General features: G+C 41.3%; 1 protein-coding gene across 1 annotated transcript in view; it reads right to left on the bottom strand.

Annotated features, from left to right (window-relative positions):
• Nucleotides 1-18,954, bottom strand: part of LOC114645206 (gastrula zinc finger protein XlCGF58.1-like) — a 31,855-nt gene extending 12,901 nt beyond the window's left edge. The window contains exons 1-2 of the mRNA XM_028793095.2: nt 18,517-18,954; nt 14,314-15,489 (exon numbers count right to left, since the gene is read on the bottom strand). Coding sequence (XP_028648928.2) covers nt 14,314-15,489; nt 18,517-18,925 — 1,585 coding nt within the window. The 5' untranslated portion in view covers nt 18,926-18,954. The remainder of the gene's footprint in view (nt 1-14,313; nt 15,490-18,516) is intronic.
• Between the last annotated feature and the right edge of the window lie 1,670 nt (nt 18,955-20,624).

The raw sequence follows: 20,624 nt of genomic DNA, 5'->3' as shown, positions 1-20,624 counted from the left end.
CTGTATGCACCCCATATCCTACAAGGAATTAAGTATGCTGTTTGAGTAACTGTGTGTTTTGAAACACTAAATACTTTATTTTGGAATGATCTATAGTCAGATGTGTGTGAGGTTATCATCCCATCCAGAACTGGAGCCTGTCTTACTCCCAGTAAAGCAGGTACAGGTCTTGCACCCTAGTGACCCTGAGGTGGTTAGAAAATGAATGGTTAGTCAGACAAATGCAGTCATGTTTATAACAATCCTAGTATAAAACAGAAGTCCCTGCTCCTTTACCACAGCTGTGCATAGTGCTTTATTTAAAGGTGAACAATCTCACCATGCAGTAAACAGACAATTGATTGGTCACAACAAGCTCTCCAAAGCATTCCTGAACTGTGTACTTTTAGGTAACACCTAATCCTATTATGGTATTAAAGTTAAAATAATTAAATTCTGTTTTTACTTGAAAAAGTGGTGTAATTTTTCCACTTTATTAAAATAAACTAAGCACAATTTTCCAAATAGACATAAAACCATTGCCAAAAATCAAGTTCTGAATACTGCTGTTATTGAAGATGAGAGACATCTGATAGAAAAAGAGTTTGATATTCAGCCCACACAACAACACAAGCTTCAATCAGGGTGTATTGACTGTTTGGTACCCCTATGTGTTTACTTTCAGTTTCTACTTACCTTCTATACAGTGCTCTGTAGAAGATGGCCAACTCTGAGGGGAGACTAACCCAACTCTGCCTCCTCCTTGACATCCAGAATCTGACTGATGATCTTCCTTCTTGACCCTGTCTATAATTTTATCAATGATGAAAGGCTTCTTGTCGATCTCATCCTTAATTCCCACTGTTCCCCATTCAAAGCCCTCATCTTTAATGCCCAAATTCTCCTGTTGATGGTGCAAATATTGCCATTCACAGACCTCTACCTCCTCCTTAATATTCACTGCAGTTTCCTCCATGAAATCCATGTCTGCTCTGCAGATCTCCTCTGTCACATCTATGCTAGCATTGCAGAAAATAGTAGCTTCTTCTCTCTGTGTGTGGAAAGAAAATGATTTAGTTTAGCCATAAATACACCTAAACACATAATTGTTTTAATTACTAGGGAGCTTTGAAAATAAATATAATTTGAATCAAACACATCTACAGAGTCTTGCCTTAATTTTGTCTGTAAGCTATTACCTACTACAGCAATCAATACTCCATTTGAGTACAATGAACTCATTATTATGTTCAAGAAACAAGTTTGAGATGATTTGAGCTTTATGACATGGTGTGCGGCGGCACGGTGGTGCAGTGGGTAGCGTTGCTGTCTCGCAGTTAGGAGACCAAGGTTCGCTTCCCAGATCTGCCCTGTGTGGAGTTTGCATGTTCTCCCCGGATCTGCATGAGTTTCCTCCAGTTTCCTCCCACAGTCCAAAGACATGCAGGTTAGGTGGATTGGCGATTTTAAATTGTCCCTAGCGTGTGCTCGTTGTGTGGGTGTATGTGCCCTGCGGTGGGCTGGCGCCCTGCCCAGGGTTTGTTTCCTGCCTTGCGCCCTGTGTTGGCTGGGATTGGCTTCAGCAGACCCCCCGTGACCCTGTAGTTAGGATATAGCGGGATGGATGGATGGATGGACATGGAGCACGCTATCCTGCTGGAAGTAGCCATCAGAAGAGGGGTACACTGGGATCAGACAGAGATGGACATGATCAGCAACAATACTCAATAAGGCTATAGCATTTAAACGATTCTCAGTTGGTACTAAGGGAACCAAAGTGTGCCAAGAAAATCTCCCACACCACTACCACTCTTTGATTACAATTGCTTTGTCGGATTTTAATTTTTGTATTTTAGTTTTGTTTATAATGTGTGTTTTATCTATTGTTCTGTGTCCTTGAGTGTTTAGAAAGGCATCTACAAATAAATAAAATCTATATATATAATTCACTAAGACCATGGCAAGCAAGACGCACGCAAGACATAGCCCCGCCCACCAACTCTTACCCTCCTCCCGCGTCATGGGATATGCACGACAGATCCCCACATGCCAACACTAACCCTCCTCCTGCGTCCACCCTCGCTCTCGAGGCATGAGCAGGCAGTACGCATGGTGTACGCACGACAGAGCCCCGCCTGCCATGAGCAGGCAGTACACATGGTGAACGCACAACAGAGCCCCGCCCACAAACTCTAACCCTCCTCCAGAGTCATGGGATACGCACGACACAGCCCCGGCCGCCAACTCTAAACCTCCTCCCGGAACACTATGAGAAACTCAACAGAGAACAGAAACACGCTGTTGACACTGTTTTACAGCGATTCCCATCTCCGACAAACATGCTTCTTTTTAGATGGTCCTGCAGGACCAGGGAAAACCTTTGTCTACAAAACCCGGATTCATACCATCAGAGCTAGGGGAGACATTCCTACAACCGTAGCATCTACAGGAATAGCTGCAACATTGTTACTGGGTGGACGAACTGCACATTCCGTTTTTAAAATACCGTTAAGGCTGAATACTACTTCCGCATGCAACATCAAACCTACCTCGCCACACGCTCAACATCTTCTGCAATCCAAATTGATAATATGGGACGAGGCGCTAATGACACATGCATATGCATTCCAGGCAGTTGACAGGTTATTACGTGACCTCACGGGTGACACGCAGCCATTTGGAGGAAAAACAATACTATTGGGTGGAGATTTCCGACAAATTCTCCCCGTCATTATGTGTAGCTCCCGAGCACTTACTGTCGCCAGTTGCATTAACAAGCAACCTTTGTGGCATCACATACATGTTCTTACACCAACGACAAATATGAGAGCTCTACCTGAAGAACAACATTTCGCAATATGGCTCCTCGATGTTGGAGACGGGACAAACGGAACACCTGTGACATTGCCTTCACATTGTTTTCCTTTTATTTCTGATCCCGTTCAACAACAGGATCGTCTCTGCTACAGTCCACATGCATCTCTGAGCCACGTTGACTTTTCATTGTTCTTTTCTATATATAATCCACCAAGTCGCCCGACCATGGGATACGCACACACGCAAGACAGAGCCCCGCCCGCCAACTCTAACCCTCCTCCCGCGTCGTAGGATATGCAAGACAGAGCCCCGCCTGCCAACTTTAACCCTCCTCCTGCGTCCACCCTCGCTCTTGAGGCATGAGCAGGCAGTGCGCATGGGGTATGCACGACACAGCGTTGTTCTTAGTCACGGATGCATAGTCATACAGTCTGCTCAACAATACGCTGACTACATGAATACTTCCAGAGTTTATGGTGGTGAGGCAGAAATTGTGGCAATGTCCCAAATGCTTCCAGCTACTATCACCATTCACTTCCGAGATATCCCTGACCCCATTAGATTCAAATTTGCCTTTTACTTTTACACACAGACAATTTCCTGTTAGATTGGCCTTTGCAATGACAATTAATAAGGCACAGGGCCAAACTTTCAAAAAGATATGCCTGTATCTGCCAAAAACAGTTTTCAGGCACGGACAATTGTATGTTGCTCTTTCCAGAGTTCCATCTTTTCATTCACTCACAGTCGTATCCTCAAACCCACCCCATTTGGACAACTGTGTCTTTCAGGAAGTGTTCACCCCTCAAATATATTATGCGGCGTATGTGCCGCGGGTTGGCTAGTTATTATTAATACCATCATCACCACCAGCAGCGGCAACCTGAGCCATTGATACAAGGCAAGATGGATCCATGCCTTCATGTTCCAGACACCAAATTCTGACCTCACCATCTGAATGTCTCAGCACAAATCTAGACTCATCAGACCAGCTACATTTTCCCAGTCTTCTACTGTCCAGTTTTGGTGTGCTTGTGCAAATTGTAGATGTAGTTGCCTGTTCTTAGCTGACAGTAGTGGCACCAGGTGTGGTTTAATTCTGCTGTAGCCCATCTGCTTCAAAGTTCGATGTGCTGTGCATTCAGAGATGTTCTTCTGCATACATCAGTTTTAATGAGTGGTTATTTGAGTTACGGTCGTGTTCCTATCGGCTCAAACCGGTCTGGCCATTCTCCACTGACCTCAACAAGGCATTTTCACCCAGAGGACTGACACTCGCTGGATATTCTCCCTTTTTCGGACCATTCTCTGTAAACCCCAGAGACAGTTGTGCATGAAAATCCCAGTAGATCAGCAGTTTCTGAAATACCCAGATCAGCCTGTCTGGCACCAATAACCATGGCACATTCAAAGTCACTTAAATCACCTTTCTTCCTCATTCTAATGCTTGGTTTGAACTTCAGCAGGTCATCTTGAAAATGTGTACAGGCCCAATGTACTGAGTTGCTGTCATGTGATTAGATATTTGCATTATCAAGCAGTTCAACAGGTGCACCTAATAAAGTGGTCAGCAAGTGTATATGATAACTGTTTCTGACAAGGAAATCTATTAAATTTATGCTCGACTTGATTGACATTTAAATTTATGCTCAACTTGATTGACATTGAGATGCACCGAAATCTGCTGGTCTACCACTCCATACATACATACATACATACATACATTAGAAAGACACAATATAATTAATAGATAAAAAAAAAAACTGACTTTTGTTAGGATAAGAGAGCAGACTGAGTGAGGCATTACAAAAGTGTATTGTTCTTCATTTGAAGTAGCCCAGTAGAGTTTCCTGGTGCACTTTTACTGAAGTATTCAATGCCAGTGAATCATAGAGAGTGGCAATTAGTTTAGTATTCACCCTCACCTCCGTTACTACCTCCAGTAGGTCCAGGGAGCATCCCGTAACTGAGTCTACCCTTTTAATCATCTTGGTGATTCAGTGGGGCTCTCTTGAAATAATGTAACTGGCTGAGCACATCATACTGGCCAGCACAGAGGTACAGAGCAGGTAAAAGATGCCACTACCTGCAGGAAAGGAATAGCTTCCTATGAAACTCATCTATAGTTCAATGTTACCAGATAAGTCCAGCCTGCCATTGACACTTTACAGAGCAAGACACAATTTTGGTACCACAAACAGGCTGCACATTTTTAGGATGAAATGAAAGCTTTAGAACACACACAGAAATTAGTTTTAAAAAATTCTGAAAAATGACCCATCACATATGATTACTGTTATCAAGGAGATTAAATATGCAATAATTATAATTACTGCATTATCATTCATACCTAGTTCAGGGTATCTCAAAGTTGGTTTGTTTTTGGTTGGCTCCCTATTGGCTTCACAGCATATCATTAAATGGCCATAAATTTGAAAAGAGTGAACTCTGATTAAATAGGGTAACCCACCATTTTGAACCTGGTCTCAAAATTCAGTGTAAATACAGTAAGTGACACTGACAGAGAGAGAAGGGTCTAATGGTAGTGGCTTGACATCTGCTAGTACAGGTATCTTCTTTGTTATACCACAAGCACTCGTGTCATCAGTAAAAATCCAACAGCCCACTCCCTGATTTACTCTAGTACACATAACCTGGCAAATTCTGAAGTTAACTCTTGCTTCGACTCTTTGATCCCCCCAGCTATAAGAGCAAATTAACTGCCAGCAGTTCAATCCAGTACTGCTTTGATTTTCCATAATGTTAATGTGGTATTCGACCTTGTCGTTTCATTCTGTATGTCAGAACAGAAGTTTCATGGCATCTCAGTAAGCAAAGATATTTTAGGATTACACTTGGCAATGAACTGGGACCAAGTTTAAAAAGTTTTCCTTGTTCAAAGAATCATACCCTTTCCTAAGGCCACAAAATGGTATGCCCTGTTTGGTGCAAAACAACCCAATGTTCCTCATAAGCCACTCAAGACATCATACTTCACATGCTTAAGAAATGCCCAACAGCCTTTGATAGTCTCAATATCCTTCATTTTGCTTACAAACTTGAGGCCTCTCACTGGCCAGCCTTGGATGTCTTGTAATGCACGACTTCTTTTGATATAGTTTATTCTAAAAAATCAAATTGCTTGTGCCACTGCATGAGTGCAGTACTGTACTACTGAAACTAAAGAAAAAACTGTTACGTTTTCAGAACTTTGGTATTAAATTAACACCAAAATATCAGTTCTTGTGAAACTCCTAGTTCAGCAAACAGACAAAGGAACATGATGCACCTACATACTGGGGAACTGAAACGACTGACATCCAGTTTGACAAGAAGAAAACAAACTGTTATACATTACAAGTTTCATTAGGAGGGCCAATAACCGTGGTCAAGTTCCCCAAACATCCTGTAGCATCACCTACTCTGAACTCTTCCAATTCTGTATCAACCACAAAAGATTCATTCCAAAAATGAATCAAAACTAAACTAAACAGGGATGTAATAGGAATATACAAACATTTTCTGAGGTAAAGATTTGCGTTTACTATGAAACGTAGTGAGCAACGACCATTACTGGGTGCTACTAGCAAATGAAAGCATGAGCCTTCCAAACTAAAAAGGCATTTGGAATTACAATCATGATACCTACAGAAGTAAATCAATTGTAAAATCAACTTAAAAAAAAAAAAAAAAAAAAATCAGGCTTCACAAAAAACATTGTGCAACAAGCCCTCGTGCACTCGGGGCAAAAGTAAGAAAGCTCACACAATTGCAGAACAGATCTTGTTGCCATGTGCAATAGATACTGTATGTGCAGCAGAATTCTAGACAAATCAAAACATAGTCCATTTTGCACGCTCTTCACTTACCCCTGATTTCGACAAACATTACCTATTAAAAAGGCAAATGGATACTGAATTTGACTCAGTGATTCATTTGATTCAACACCCATGTGTCGAGTTACCTTTGGATGAGTACCATGTGCATTTCCTTTATTATGCATGTATAACTGTGGAAAATATACTTACTGTCATTTGTTAATTTGTGCAAATCATGGGGAAAGCGTTGGCTAGTTTATATTAAAATCTCTGCTAATAAAAGGGTCATCACAAACAAAAAAAAAACGCTGCAAACCAAGGCCAAAAAGATATAGAACCACTGCTTTAGGCTGCCCAGTAGTCCCATTTTTGGAGTATGGAAGTTACACTGGAGCAACAGCAGAATAACCGATATAGACAAAAGGAAGAAAAAAAAAAAAAAATGTGTAAGGTCCACATACAGTTGTGCTTGAAAGTTTGCAGAACCCTTTAGAATTTTCTATATTTTTTCATAAATATGACCTAAAACATCATCAGATTTTCACTCAAGTCCTAAAAGTAGATAAGGAGAAACCAGTTAAACAAATGAGACAGAAATATTATACTTGGTCATTTATTTATTAAGAAAAATGTTCAAATATTAATAATAATTTATTACATTTATATAGTGCTTTTCTCAGTACTCAAAGCGCTATCCACACAGGGAGGAACCGGGAAGCGAACCCACAATCTTCCACAGTCTCCTTACTGCAAAGCAGCAGCACTACCACTGCGCCACCTGTGAGGACGATTACATATTACATATTTGTAAGTAGCAAAAGTATGTGAATCTTTGCTTTCAGTATCTAGTGTGACCCCCCTTTGCAGCAATAATTGCAACTAAACGTTTCCGGTAACTGTTGATCAGTACTGCATACCGGCTTGGAGGAATTTTAGCCCATTCCTCCGTACAGAACAGCTTCAACTCTGGGATGTTGGTGGGTTTCCTCACATTAACTGCTCGCTTCAGGTCCTTCCACAACATTTCGATTGGATTAAGGTCAGGACTTTGACTTGGCCATTTCAAAACATTAACTTTATTCTTCTTTAACCATTCTTTGGTAGAATGACTTGTGTGCTTAGGGTCGTTGTCTTGCTGCATGACCCACCTTCTCTTGAGATTCAGTTCATGGACAGATATCCTGACATTTTCCTTTAGAATTCTCTGATATAGTTCAGGATTCATTGTTCCATCACTGAAGGCAAGCCGTCCTGGCCCAGATGCAGCAAAACAGGCCCAAACCATGATACTACCACCACCATGTTTCACAGATGGGATAAGGCTCTTATGCTGGAATGCAGTGTTTTCCTTTCTCCAAACAGAACACTTTTCATTTAAACCAAAAAGTTCTATTTTGGTGTCATCCGTCCACAAAATATTCTTCCAATAGCCTTCTGGTTTGTCCATGTGATCTTTAGCAAACTGCAGACAAGCAGCAATGTTTTTTTGGACAGCAGTGACTTTCTCCTTGCAACCCTGCCATGCACACAATTGTTGTTCAGTGTTCTCCTCATGGTGGACTCATGAACATTAGCCAATGTGAGAGAGGCCTTCAGTTGCTTAGAAGTTACCCTGGGGTCCTTTGTGACCTCGCCGACTATTACACGCCTTGCTCTTGGAGTGATCATTGTTGGTCGACCACTCCTGGGGAGGGTAACAATGGTCTTAAATTTACTCCATTTGTACACAATCTGACTGTGGATTGGTGGAGTCCAAACTCTTTAGAGATGGTTTTGTAGCCTTTTCCAGCCTGATGAGCATCAACAACTCTTTTTCTGAGGTCCTCAGAAATCTCCTTTGTTCGTGCCATGATACACTTCCACAAACATGTGATGTGAAGAGCAGACTTTGATAGAACCCTGTTCTTTAAATAACACAGGGTGCCCACTCTCACCTATTGTCATCCCATTGATTGAAAACACCGGACTCAAATTTCACCTTCAAACTAACTGCTAATCCTAGAGGTTCACATACTTTTGCCACTCACAAATATGTAATATTCGATCATTTTCCTCAATAAATAAATGACCAAGTATAATATTTTTGTCTCATTTGTTTAACTGATTTCTCTTTATCTACTTTTAGGACTTGAGTGAAAATCTGATGATGTTTTAGGTCATATTTATGCAGAAATATACAAAATTCTAAAGGGTTCACAAACTTTCAAGCACAACTGTAGATGATACACTGAAGAAGTCAGTCTTCGGGAGTTGCGAGGTAGAACTGCACCACCCAAACGTCCATTAATGCTTTTTACATTTTATTGAGGCACTTGGCTTTAGTATAGAAATGCATGCTTTTATCATACATGGGAAAGGCACTATATAAATAAAATGTATTATATCACATTTTAGGAAAACATAACTGGTATATTTTTTATCCAAACAATTTCACTATCATTTCATTTAACTAAATGACATTTTAATTTTATTTCAGACTATGATTACGTGATGTCTACACTTTATTAATTACTACTAATCAACTTACATTAATATCACTTGGGTCTCGTCACTTTTACTCAGAGACACAGGCTACCAGGTCTTCACTCAATTTTAACCAACAGACCGTCTTTAACGGCCGGCTATGCACAACGCACTGAATGAGCAAAGAATCGAAGCGCCGCCTCGTATAGAGCTCAAAGTGCCCATTGATACCAGTTAAACAGCGGCTGACTGTGGGGAAAAGAAAACGATAAAGCGCGTTCTGATGAAGAAACTGGACGTGAGTAGACCGCCGAAGACACCGCTGGCCTGGGAGCAATACGAGTACGCTGGCGGCTTAGGTCGAGCGAGCACTCCGGTCCTTGAGTTAAAGAAAGCCTACTAGCCTGCAAAATAAAAGGCCAAAAATCCGTTCACTTACCCGGACTGGTTCCCCAGGTAATTTAATTGTGAAGCTACTACTGCTACTACTACAGCGGATGCAGCCGCCGCCACTCCTCTTTCAATCTCCGTGGCTCGCGCGCGCTCGATAGGGATGTTGTGACGACACATCTTCCCGCCTACTTCTCCAAATGAATTTCCGGGTGAAGAGCGACGCTGCTGGTGATTGGCCGATCGATCCTCTATTGAACAGACAAAAGGTGAGCGGTGATTGGTCAGGATAGCATAGCGGGGACGAGCCGTCTGGTACTTAAAAATGTGAACAATTTGCTATGAAGGATTGAAGGAAAGACCTGACTGAATAAATGATGCTGCTGTTAAGTATATATTTTGTTCTGAAACTAAATAATAGATGGAAGTACAAAAGACACTATACGAGAGCGGCAGAAGGAGTGAAAAAGAAACGTGGCGCTAGAAGTGTTTAGGTTCACAGCAGTTTGCTATCATTTTTATTAAATCCTTAACTGATTGGACCCCGATTCGTTTAATTCTACCACCAGAAAATGTGCCAGAATATAATATTCTAGTTAGCCTTTAACTCACAAAAACGTTTAAGACAACATTTAATTATTTATTGTACGTACAAAATTAAGAAGCATTTTCATTTATGACTGCCAAAAGATGCGTCCTTTTTTAGTGTAGTACGCTGTGTGGGTTGGTCAAGATGGATTAAATCTGTGATTATATTTGGTGTTCTCAAATTGACCATTCAGAACATCGATGAGGAGGGATTAAGTTATGTTTAGAGAAAAAAGCCGTGTTATTATAGATAGATAGATACTTTATTAATCCCAATGGGAAATTCACATTCTTCAGCAGCAGCATACTGATACAATAAATAATAGTCTCCTCTGCTCGAGACTACTGTGAAGGCCTGGTCTCATTTAACTTCAGACAAGAACAGGGAATTATCAAGAGTGACCTTAAAGATCCTGAAGCTGATAGCTCAATGACATACCAGGGACTAGGCCATGCATAGCCTTATAAAGCTGATGTCACATTAGGTGACTTCTAGTCATTGAGTACTCTATGTCAGATTTGCTGACCACAGTTGCTGATTGTGTTGCCAGAGAATGTCAGTTTACATGACTTAAAATCGCAGCCCATGTCACATTTACTGAGTGGGTGCTGAACTTCCAGCACAAGTGTGCTTACATTTCTTGATAGCTCCCTGGCTGAGCCAGCACTGTACAAAGGGTTAATAGGTTAGGCCAGCTGCAGTGCCTGTCTATTTCTGTTTGTTTGTTTGCTTTCCATCCATCCATGGTATGTAAAACGCAAGAAAATAGAGAGATGAGCCTCTCCTCTTTTTTGTAAGGTCCAAAGCCCCCACATTTCTTACTCCTCATCACTGCATTCTATGTATTGTACGTCTGGATAAGCAATCATTTATTGTCAACGTTCATGCACACAGAGCTCACCCCTGTCACTAAAGGTGACATCAAACCTGTCTGATGGTCAAACTAAGAACTGCTTGTAGTGAGTTGTTGAGTTTGTCACATGAGGTGACCGGCTTCACTGGAGCATACCGTCAACTCTGCAACTCGCAAAGATTATATAAAGGCTGTGACTGAAAATCACAGGAAAAGTTGCATAATGTGACATGGCCTTAAGGCAATAGCAAAGTCTTTCAACTTACCCCCACAAACCAGTCTAAAACAAACAACAGGAAGGACAATTTTAAGATTAGGCGCCTTTTAAAATTTAAGGGCAGGCACCCAATCTAATTTTTAACATTGGGGACCATGAAATAAACTGGCCCACACCCCACAAACCTTAAGATAAGGGTTTGGGGTAGTGAAAACAAGTGACATCCGCTTTTTGAACAAGACCCAAAAGTGATACTTACAATGAAAAAACATGCTGATTTATATGCAAAGCGTTTGCATTCAAAAATGTGAATGGGCAAGTAAAGCCTGAAAGAACTCTCTGAAGACCCGTATGATCAAATCATGGTTAGTCATACATCAGTAAACCAGTTCTAATGTTTTCAGTGTTCCAAGGAGCAGAGTGGCCTTAATAATCCCAAGATGGTTGGGCGGAGTGGTGGCTCTGAGGCTAGAGATCTGCACTGGCAATCGGAAGGTTGCCGGTTCGAATCCCATAAATGCCAATAGGGACTCTGCTCTGTTGGGCCCTTAAGCAAGGCCCTTAACCTGCAATTGCTGAGCGCTTTGAGTAGTGAGAAAAGCGCTATATAAATGCAAAAAATATTATTATTATTATTAACCACCCTAGAGATGGATGTCCAGCCAGACTAAGCAAATTGGCAAGAAGGGCCTTGATCAGGGAGGTGACCGAGAACATTATGGTCCTGTCCAAAGGAGGACCTTCTCAACAATGCACCATCAACTAGGCGTTTCTGGTGCGGCAGCTAGACAGAAACCATCTTTGATTAAAAGGCTTGGGACAGTTTAAAGGACTCTGAGAACATGAGGAAAGAGAATCCCTGGTATCGTGTGACAACAAAAAAGGTATTGATACATACAGAAGCACTTCAGGAAATCACATTAAAGAAATATACCAATCACCCCATGTACAGTTGAAGTCCAACATTTCTATAGACTTGGGGTGAATTCTTTAAAACTCACTTTATAACCCCCTCCACAGGTTTTATACTAACAAACTATAAATTTGGCATATCGTTTAAGACATCTGTTTTGTGCAGGGAAAACATAATTTTTACCAACAATGTTCACGGACAGAGCATTTCACTTTTTATTGACTATATTATAATTCAAGTAGGTTACAAGTTTATACACACTTTGTTAATATTTGGTAGCATTGCCTTTGAATTGTTTAACTTCAGCCAAATGTTCTGGGACACCTTCCACAAGCTTCTTACAATATGTTGCTGGAATTTTATCCCATTCCTCAAGACAGAACTGGTGTAACTGGGACAGGTTTATAGGACTCCTTGCTCCCATACGCTTTTACAGTTCTGCCCACGCATTTTCAATCAGATTGATGTCAGGGCTTTGTGATGGTCACTCCAATAAATTGACCTTGTTGCCCTTAAGCCATTTTGCCACAACTTTGGAGGTATGTTTGGGGTCATTGTCCACTTGGATGACCCATTTGTGACTGAGCTTCAACTTCCTTGCTGAGCTCTTGAGATGTTGCTGCAGTGTATCTCCATCATTTTCCTTCCATGATTCCATCTATTTTGTGAAGTACGCTAGTCCCATCTGCAGCAAAGCACCCCCACAACATGATGCTACCAACCCCTTTCTTGACAGTTGGGATGGTGTTATTTGGCTTGCAAAACTCACCCTTTTTCCTCCAAACACAACAGATTCATCAGACCAGAAGATGTTTCTCCAGAAAGTAAGATCTTCGTCCTCATGCAGTCTGGTTCTTTTATGGTGACTTTGGAGAAGTGGCTTCTTCCTTGCCGAGCACCCTTTCAGGTTATGTTAATATAGGACACGTTTTATTGTGGATATCGATACTTGTCTACAGGTTTCCTCCAGCATCTTCACAAGGTCCTTTGCTGTTGTTCTGGTATTGATTTGCACTTTTCATGCCAAAGTACATTCTCTAGAAGACAGCGTGTGTCTCCTTCCTGAGCGATATGACGCTTTGTGGTCCCATGGTGTTTATACCTGCATATTATCTGTACAGATGAATGTGGATCCTTCAGGTGTTTGGAAAATGTTCCCAAGAATGAACCAGATTTGTGGAGGTGCACAATTTTTTTTTCTGAGGTCTTCACTGTTTTCTTTTGAGTTTTCCATTACGTCAAACAGAAAAAGTGAGTTTGATGGTAGGCCTTAATATACATCCATATGTTGACTCCAATTAAGCTAATTGGCTATCAGAAGCTAATTGTCTGACTGCCTAATGGCTTGACATCATTTTCTGGAATTTTCCACGCTGTTTAAAGGCACAGTTAACAAAGTGTATGTAAACTTGTGAATCAATGGAATTGTGATATAGTCAGTAAAAAATGAAATACTCTGTGAACATTGTTGGAAAAAAATATGTCTTTTGCCCTGCACAAAGTAGATGTCTTATAAAGTGAGTTTTAAAGAATTCACCCCAAGTCTATGGAAACTTCTTATTTCAACTTTACATACTCATTGCAGGATTAGCGCACTTTCAGTTTCTGTTTTGACTTATGGTTTGACCTTGGCTATTCCTCACATTACAATTTTTGACCTCATCTCAAGGTTATAACCTATATGAAATCAATTTTTGTACTGGTTTCCAACCAAGCAGCACAAGTATATGGAGTAGTGTCCAAATCGGACAATTCTCTGGGCCCAGTGCCACAAGAATGAAGGGGCTTGGGTCTCTTGATGGCTACTTTGAATTTTTTTTATTTGCTCCAAGCCACACTCAGAAGTCCTCATTTAGTTTTCTCCACAAAGCTTCCATTTTTTATTTGCCTGGTGGTGAAATTCATTTTCCATTACCATTCTTTCCCAGTTTCTCAAGAAAGGTCTTTTGGTTTCTCTCAGTCTGTGTTTCCTTATACTTCTTTAAATTTCATTTCACCCACCAGGATTTCAACTTTGTTATTTATTAATATGAAATTCAGGTTCCTGTGAGTGAAAATCCTGTGGACATTGTTTGTTGTGAACTCTTGCATGGCGCTGAAGATTGAAGCTGTAAGAGAATTGTTTACCACATTCAGGGCAGCAGTATGGCTTTTCCTTAGTGTGAACCCTTTTGTGAGTCTGAAGATGGCTACTGGTGGAGAACTGTTTCCCACATTCAGAACAGGAATACTGCTTGTCCCCCGTGTGAGATTTTGTGTGGGTCCAAAGACTACAACTGTTTGTGAATCGCTTGCCACATTCAGAGCAGCAGTAGGGCTTCTCCCCGGTGTGAAGTCGAAAGTGACTTTCGAGGTGGCTCTTTTGAGAGAACCGTTTGTCACATTCAGAACAAGAATAGGGCTTCTCTCCAGTGTGAACTCTTTTGTGTTTGTGAAAGGAGCTTGAATTGGAAAATCGTTTGCCACACTCAGAACAGGCATACATCTTCTCTCCCGTGTGAACTGTTGCATGCCTCCAAAGGGCACCTTTCTGTGAGAATTCCTTCCCACATTCTGTACAGCGGTACGGCTTCTCTCCAGTGTGAATTCTTGTGTGGGTCTGAAGGCCACTCATGTTTGCAAATCTTTTGCCACACTCAGAACAGCAATACAGCTTCTCTCCAGTATGAACTCTGTTGTGGATTTCCAGATGGCTGCTTTTTAAAAATCGTTTCCCACATTCCAAACAGGCGTGAGGCTTTTTTCCAGTGTGCTTACTCATGTGAGTGTAAAGACTGCTCCTATAGCAGAACTGTTTCCCACATTCACTACAGACAAATGGCTTCTCTCCGGTGTGCATTCTGCTGTGGATCTGAACGTGGCTGCTTTTTGAGAATCGCTTCCCACATTCAGAACATTCGAATGGCTTCTCTCCAGTGTGATTTCTCATGTGAATGTTTAGGCTGCTCCGGTAAGAGAACTGTTTGCTACATTCGGAACAACAATATGGCTTCTTTCCAGTGTGATTATTCATGTGGCCGTCAAAACTGCTCTTAAAACGGAATCTTTCGCCACATTTAGAACACCCATAGGGTTTCTCTCCATTATGAATTCTTTGGTGGGTCTGAAGATGGTCCTTTTTTGAAAATTGTTTCCCACATTCAGAGCAGCCATATGGCTTCTGCTTTGCATAGTTCAAGGGATTACTTTTTTGTTCAGATTTGCCTGTAAAACTTTTCTTTTGCTCATCGCAGACATACAAGGCCTCTGAATTTGTACCGTACTCCTGTTGTTCAGTGTTAATTGCAGGCATTTGTATTTGTTTCACAAAAGGCAGATAACTCAACTGCACTGGTGTCAAAATCTCTGATCCAGACCTCGATTTCTTCGCATTTTCACTATGCAGTACCTGGTATTGAAGAGAATTTGGAGCAGATAGCGATAGGGGAAAGCCACAACCCACTCCTGTATCTGCAGGAAGACATAAAAAAAAATTGTATGTAAGTTTTTGAAGTGACAAATGACAACCACTTAGGGTAAATCAACTTGTTTCAGGTCTAATAAGAAGGCATGTGTACATGTATATATTTTAATTCTTTTCCAGTTTTGTGTTCATTCTATGTTCAAATTTGGTTTATCTGCTCTGACTCATGCTGATTAAGTAATGGGGGAGTTGGACCGGCTAGCATACAAGTCAAAGTCAGCAATGCTTTTGGTTTTTCGTCTGCTGCTGTGTTCTCGCTTTGATTTTTGATCATTAGATTTCCTGACTTTATGACCCCTCTTCCTTCATAGGTTATTCTTATGTTTGTTCTCCTTATATTTTTGCCTTTTGTCCTGTTTTCCCGTCTTGCCTTTTATGTTCTTTTTAACAGTAAAATATATTTTTGATTATAAAAGCGCTTTGTTTAGTTTTGAATTTGGTCTAGAGGTTTTCTTCTACTTTTTGTGACATTTTGAGATTTTCCTGATATTTAAAAGCCTCTGACCCATTTTTAGATGCATGTAGACAGGAAGCCAGCCCTTTTGTGCTTGGGGCAAGGCTTCCTTCTCAATGGGCCTAGAGTTGTGAAGAAAGCAGCTCTGCATTTCAATTATTTTCTGAAGCCTGCAACCCTTTTTCTATTTGTGAAGGGCAGGGTTAACAACAAGGGTAACATGCCATTTTTGCCTGAATGTTTAGGACCTGATGTGAGCTTACTTGTCCTGAGCTATAAAGAAAAACAGCGGGAATATTGTGAAAAGGACAATCATGTATTCATAGTGTTTTAAATCTTTCTGCCTTATAATAAACAGACATGTCATTCTCTCACCTAAACGGGGAGTGAAGCTTGTTTCTTCCACTAAGTTTAATTTATAAAAGCAGTAGCACCACTACATTATGGGAAATAGGGCACTGCCCATCTATTCCCAACAGATGACACAGTTTTGCAAAATTAAATAAGTAGTAAACTTGTCTCAATAATTTAATTCATTGTTAAAATGTTTCTTAGCAAGCTCTATTTGGTTGTTAATTTTGTTTTGTGTTTTTTTCCTCCCTATTTCCATGATATGCTCTAATTAGTTTCTAATCTAGAAATTAGGGGGTCACCTCAAGTTGGATGGTTGGGAGACAAAGTCAGAGAGGCGAGATTGTGTTGGTTTGGTCATGTGCGCAGGAGACATGCTGGGTATATTGGGAGAAGGATGTTATGGATAGAGCTGCCAGGAAAGAGGAAGGCCTAAGAGAAGGTTTATGGATGCAGTGAGAGAGGACATGCAGGTGATGGGTGTAACAGAGAAAGATGGCGAGGACAAGAAAGATATGGAAGAAGATGATCCACTGTGGCAACCCCTAATGGGAGCAGCCGAAAGAAGAGGAAGAAGAAGTTTCTTATCTAGAAAACTAGTTTACTTTTCAGAGTTTGAGAAATGTTCCTTGTGTCTGGCACCACTTGCCTGTTTCTGGCCCTTGGACCCCATAGTGCTCTCGCCATAACTGTGCCCAGGTGTCTGCATGTTCAGCCCCAACTGTTTACTTCTGCCTTGCAGCTTGATAAACAGAGCCCATTCAAGTGATCATTTGTTTACATTTTGCATGATATTCCTTCTTGCTAAATTAGAATAGTTGTAATCACTATTGTCATGATTTAAGTTGATTATTTAGGTACAGTATGAGTTAACACTTTGCCCATTGAACAAAACTGAAAATTATATATTCAGAACTAAATCCTCCCAAAGAATTTTATTTTACATTCTTGGATTAGAAATGCTATGCACTCACCTGAAGAGGGCGCTGTGCATAGGCGATCCCTGAATACTTTACAGAGGAGTTTAAACTCCAACAACTGGAAAACCCAGGAGTGTTAAACTGATAGAGAACACTTGATGATGGAAAGCGAGAGCACACATGAGTAACATGAAGACATCAACTGTTTTATGTTTATTTTGCCTATACAGTAATCCCTCCTCCATCGCGGGGGTTGCGTTCCAGAGCCACCCGCGAAATAAGAAAATCCGCGAAGTAGAAACCATATGTTTATATGGTTATTTTTATATTGTCATGCTTGGGTCACAGATTTGCACAGAAACACAGGAGGTTGTAGAGAGACAGGAACGTTATTCAAACACTGCAAACAAACATTTGTCTCTTTTTCAAAAGTTTAAACTGTGCTCCATGACAAGACAGAGATGACAGTTCTGTCTCACAATTAAAAGAATGCAAACATATTTTCTTCTTCAAAGGAGTGCGTGTCAGGAGCACAGGCTGTCACAGAGATAGAGAGAAAAGCAAACAAATCAATAGGGCTGTTTGCTTTTAAGTATGCGAAGCACCGCGGCACAAAGCTGTTGAAGGCGGCAGCTCACACCCCCTCCGTCAGGAGCAGACAAAGAGAGAAAGAGAGACAGAGTTTGTTTTTCAATCAAAAATCAATACGTGCCCTTCGAGCTTTTAAGTATGCGAAGCACCGTGCAGCATGTCGTTTCAGGAAGCAGCTGCACAAAAGATAGCAACGTGAAGATAATCTTTCAGCATTTTTAGACGAGCGTCCGTATCGTCTAAGTGTGCGAACAGCCCCCCTGCTCAATCCCCCTACGTCAGGATCAGAGAAAGTCAGCGCAAGAGAAAGAGAAAAGTAAGTTGGGTAGCTTCTCAGCCATCTGCCAATAGCGTCCCTTGTATGAAATCAACTGGGCAAACCAACTGAGGAAGCATGTACCAGAAATTAAAAGACCCATTGTCCGCAGAAACCCGCGAAACAGCGAAAAATCCGCGATATACATTTAAATATGCTTACATATAAAATCCGCGATGGAGTGAAGCCGCGAAAGGCGAAGCGCGATATAGCGCGGGATTACTGTAAATGATTAAATTACTTTTATACTTATAGTTGTTTACAATGATCTTAAAATCGGTGGTAAAATGTAGCAAGTTTATATCAACAAAAACTGACATTTCAAGAAGTGTGTATCATCTTTATCGTCACCCCTGCATTTTCCCTTTTTCTTTCCACTTACCTTCTCCACTCGGACTTGTAGATAAAGGTTGACATTCTTGTATTCTCCTTGATGTTTTCTTACTGGTTTTTGTGCCTGAATAAATCTCAGACTTCACACTAGCAGAACACTCCTGAGCTACACAGTTTCTCCTCTGAGGGCAGACTAATCCCGTCACACCTCCATCTTCACATCCAGACTGGCAAACCGGCTCTGAATGAAGATCTTCTTTCTTGAACTGCTCTATGATGGCAGGCTTCTCCTCTGCCTCTTCCTTAATGGCCACTGTCCCCTGCTCACACTCCTCTTCCTTAACACTCAGACACTCCTGTTTATGGGGCACATGTTCCCATTCACAGTCCTCCTCTTTGATATTTACAGTCTTAATCTCCATGGCATTAGTGTCCACCTTTCCCTTCCCCTCCATCATATTGATACAGCAGTTATGGAAAATGGCACTTCTGTGGAAAGAAAACAATTTAGTTCCACTTGGAATGAATCTAAAACACAAAGACCACATTGCAATTTCCTGTTTAAGCTCCTACTGATTTAAGACTTAAGTCAAGTCATACTGATTGCACTGAGGGTCTGTCGATATGGGGTGCAGGCATTTGGATTACTCAGTACAGGGTCTTCACAACATTACACCCTCTGAACCAACTACATCACCAGAGTTTTACCATTACCCGTAATTTATTACTCACAACAGTTATCAACGTCCCAACTACAGACTGGGATTAATTCTTTAAGACAGAGTGCAGCAAAGCTTTCCGAAAATGTTTAAAAGCCATTCTTAAAATTAAGGACCCTCAAGGTAAAAAGGGGGCAGCACTAAGGTGTCAGGTCAGGTTGGGGAGCATGCACTGGTACAGTACGTTGGCGCACGCAGCATACCACAAAACAGCTCGAGATCCTGGTTGGCAACCCCCAGGTAGACACGCAGTCCAGTCTCACCCTCTAGAAATGACCATCTATCTGTCACAGCAAGGTGCTACGTGGGCCTGGTCCAGCCGCTCAGGTCCTCAACAATGAGGACCCCGTAAGGTGGATCATCCTTGGGGAATCGTACCACATGGTCGTAGTGCTGTAACTGATGCTCCCTCACAATGCAGGTAATGTGCCTTATTCGGGACTCCACGAATATTCAACATAAATTCAAACCAGCGGTGCCCAAATACTCTCTGAAGAGACACGGTGCTGAAGGAGTCCAGTCTTCATCTCAGGTCACTGGATAGCGCCCATGTTTTGCAACCATATAACAAGACAGGACTCTAAAGACTTGAACCTTCATCCTTTTGCACAGATATCGGAAGCGCCACAAACCCTTTTCCAGCGACCTCATGACCCCCCCCATGAGCAAAATAAAAAAAATAGCAATAGCATTTTCATTCAATCCAGTTCAGTCGTGCAAAGGGGTTGTTTGTAGGTCACCCTGAGCATTTAGTAGGGTTGCGCGGTTCACTATGCGGTGATCTTGTACCTTGGGCTTACTATAGTCACGTGCCGTAACTTCCATAAAAGACCATTGTTTGTTTGTTGCACATTTGGTTTGTTAGCTTGATGCAGTAAGAACGTGTGGGTGAGTGGCGAGTTTTGCAGAAGTGTTTGTGGGTAGAAAGCGAAAAAGTAACGTGTGGAAATACTTTAATTACAGCACAGATGATAATAAAAGCAAACGCTGCATGCAAGAAGAAGAAAAGAGTCTTGGAGTTTCAGTGCAGGGCCAGCTGAATCAGTGCTTAGTGGAAGTCTGGCACCATGACTGCACTTCATACAGGGACGTGCAGTCACACCTGTCATCGTGAAAAGTTAAAAAACAATAATGATAACATAAAATAAATTTGTCCACTGGGCTGTAGGATTCTAATAATTATGATCATTTTTATAGTCAAAATCGCTGAATTTGCGCATATCCCGATTAAATACAGAGGAGAAACGCAAGGTACGGTAGCAACGAGACAAATCAAGCTTCATCTCGGACAGGGCTATCCCTCAACGCTGGGTAGATGCATGCAATTGGCGCATGCCTGTTGCTGTCTCTCTGTATGTCAGCAATATAATGTTTGCACGCGCATTTATTTTACATCTGACTTTCCACAGTCTGGCTAATATCTTTAATGAATGTGTGT

This window comes from Erpetoichthys calabaricus, chromosome 1 (assembly GCF_900747795.2).
Source record: "Erpetoichthys calabaricus chromosome 1, fErpCal1.3, whole genome shotgun sequence".
Taxonomy (NCBI): Eukaryota; Metazoa; Chordata; class Cladistia; order Polypteriformes; family Polypteridae; genus Erpetoichthys; species Erpetoichthys calabaricus.
The sequence above is the reverse complement of the archived record's forward strand: the minus strand, read 5'-3'. Positions and strand labels throughout refer to the sequence as shown.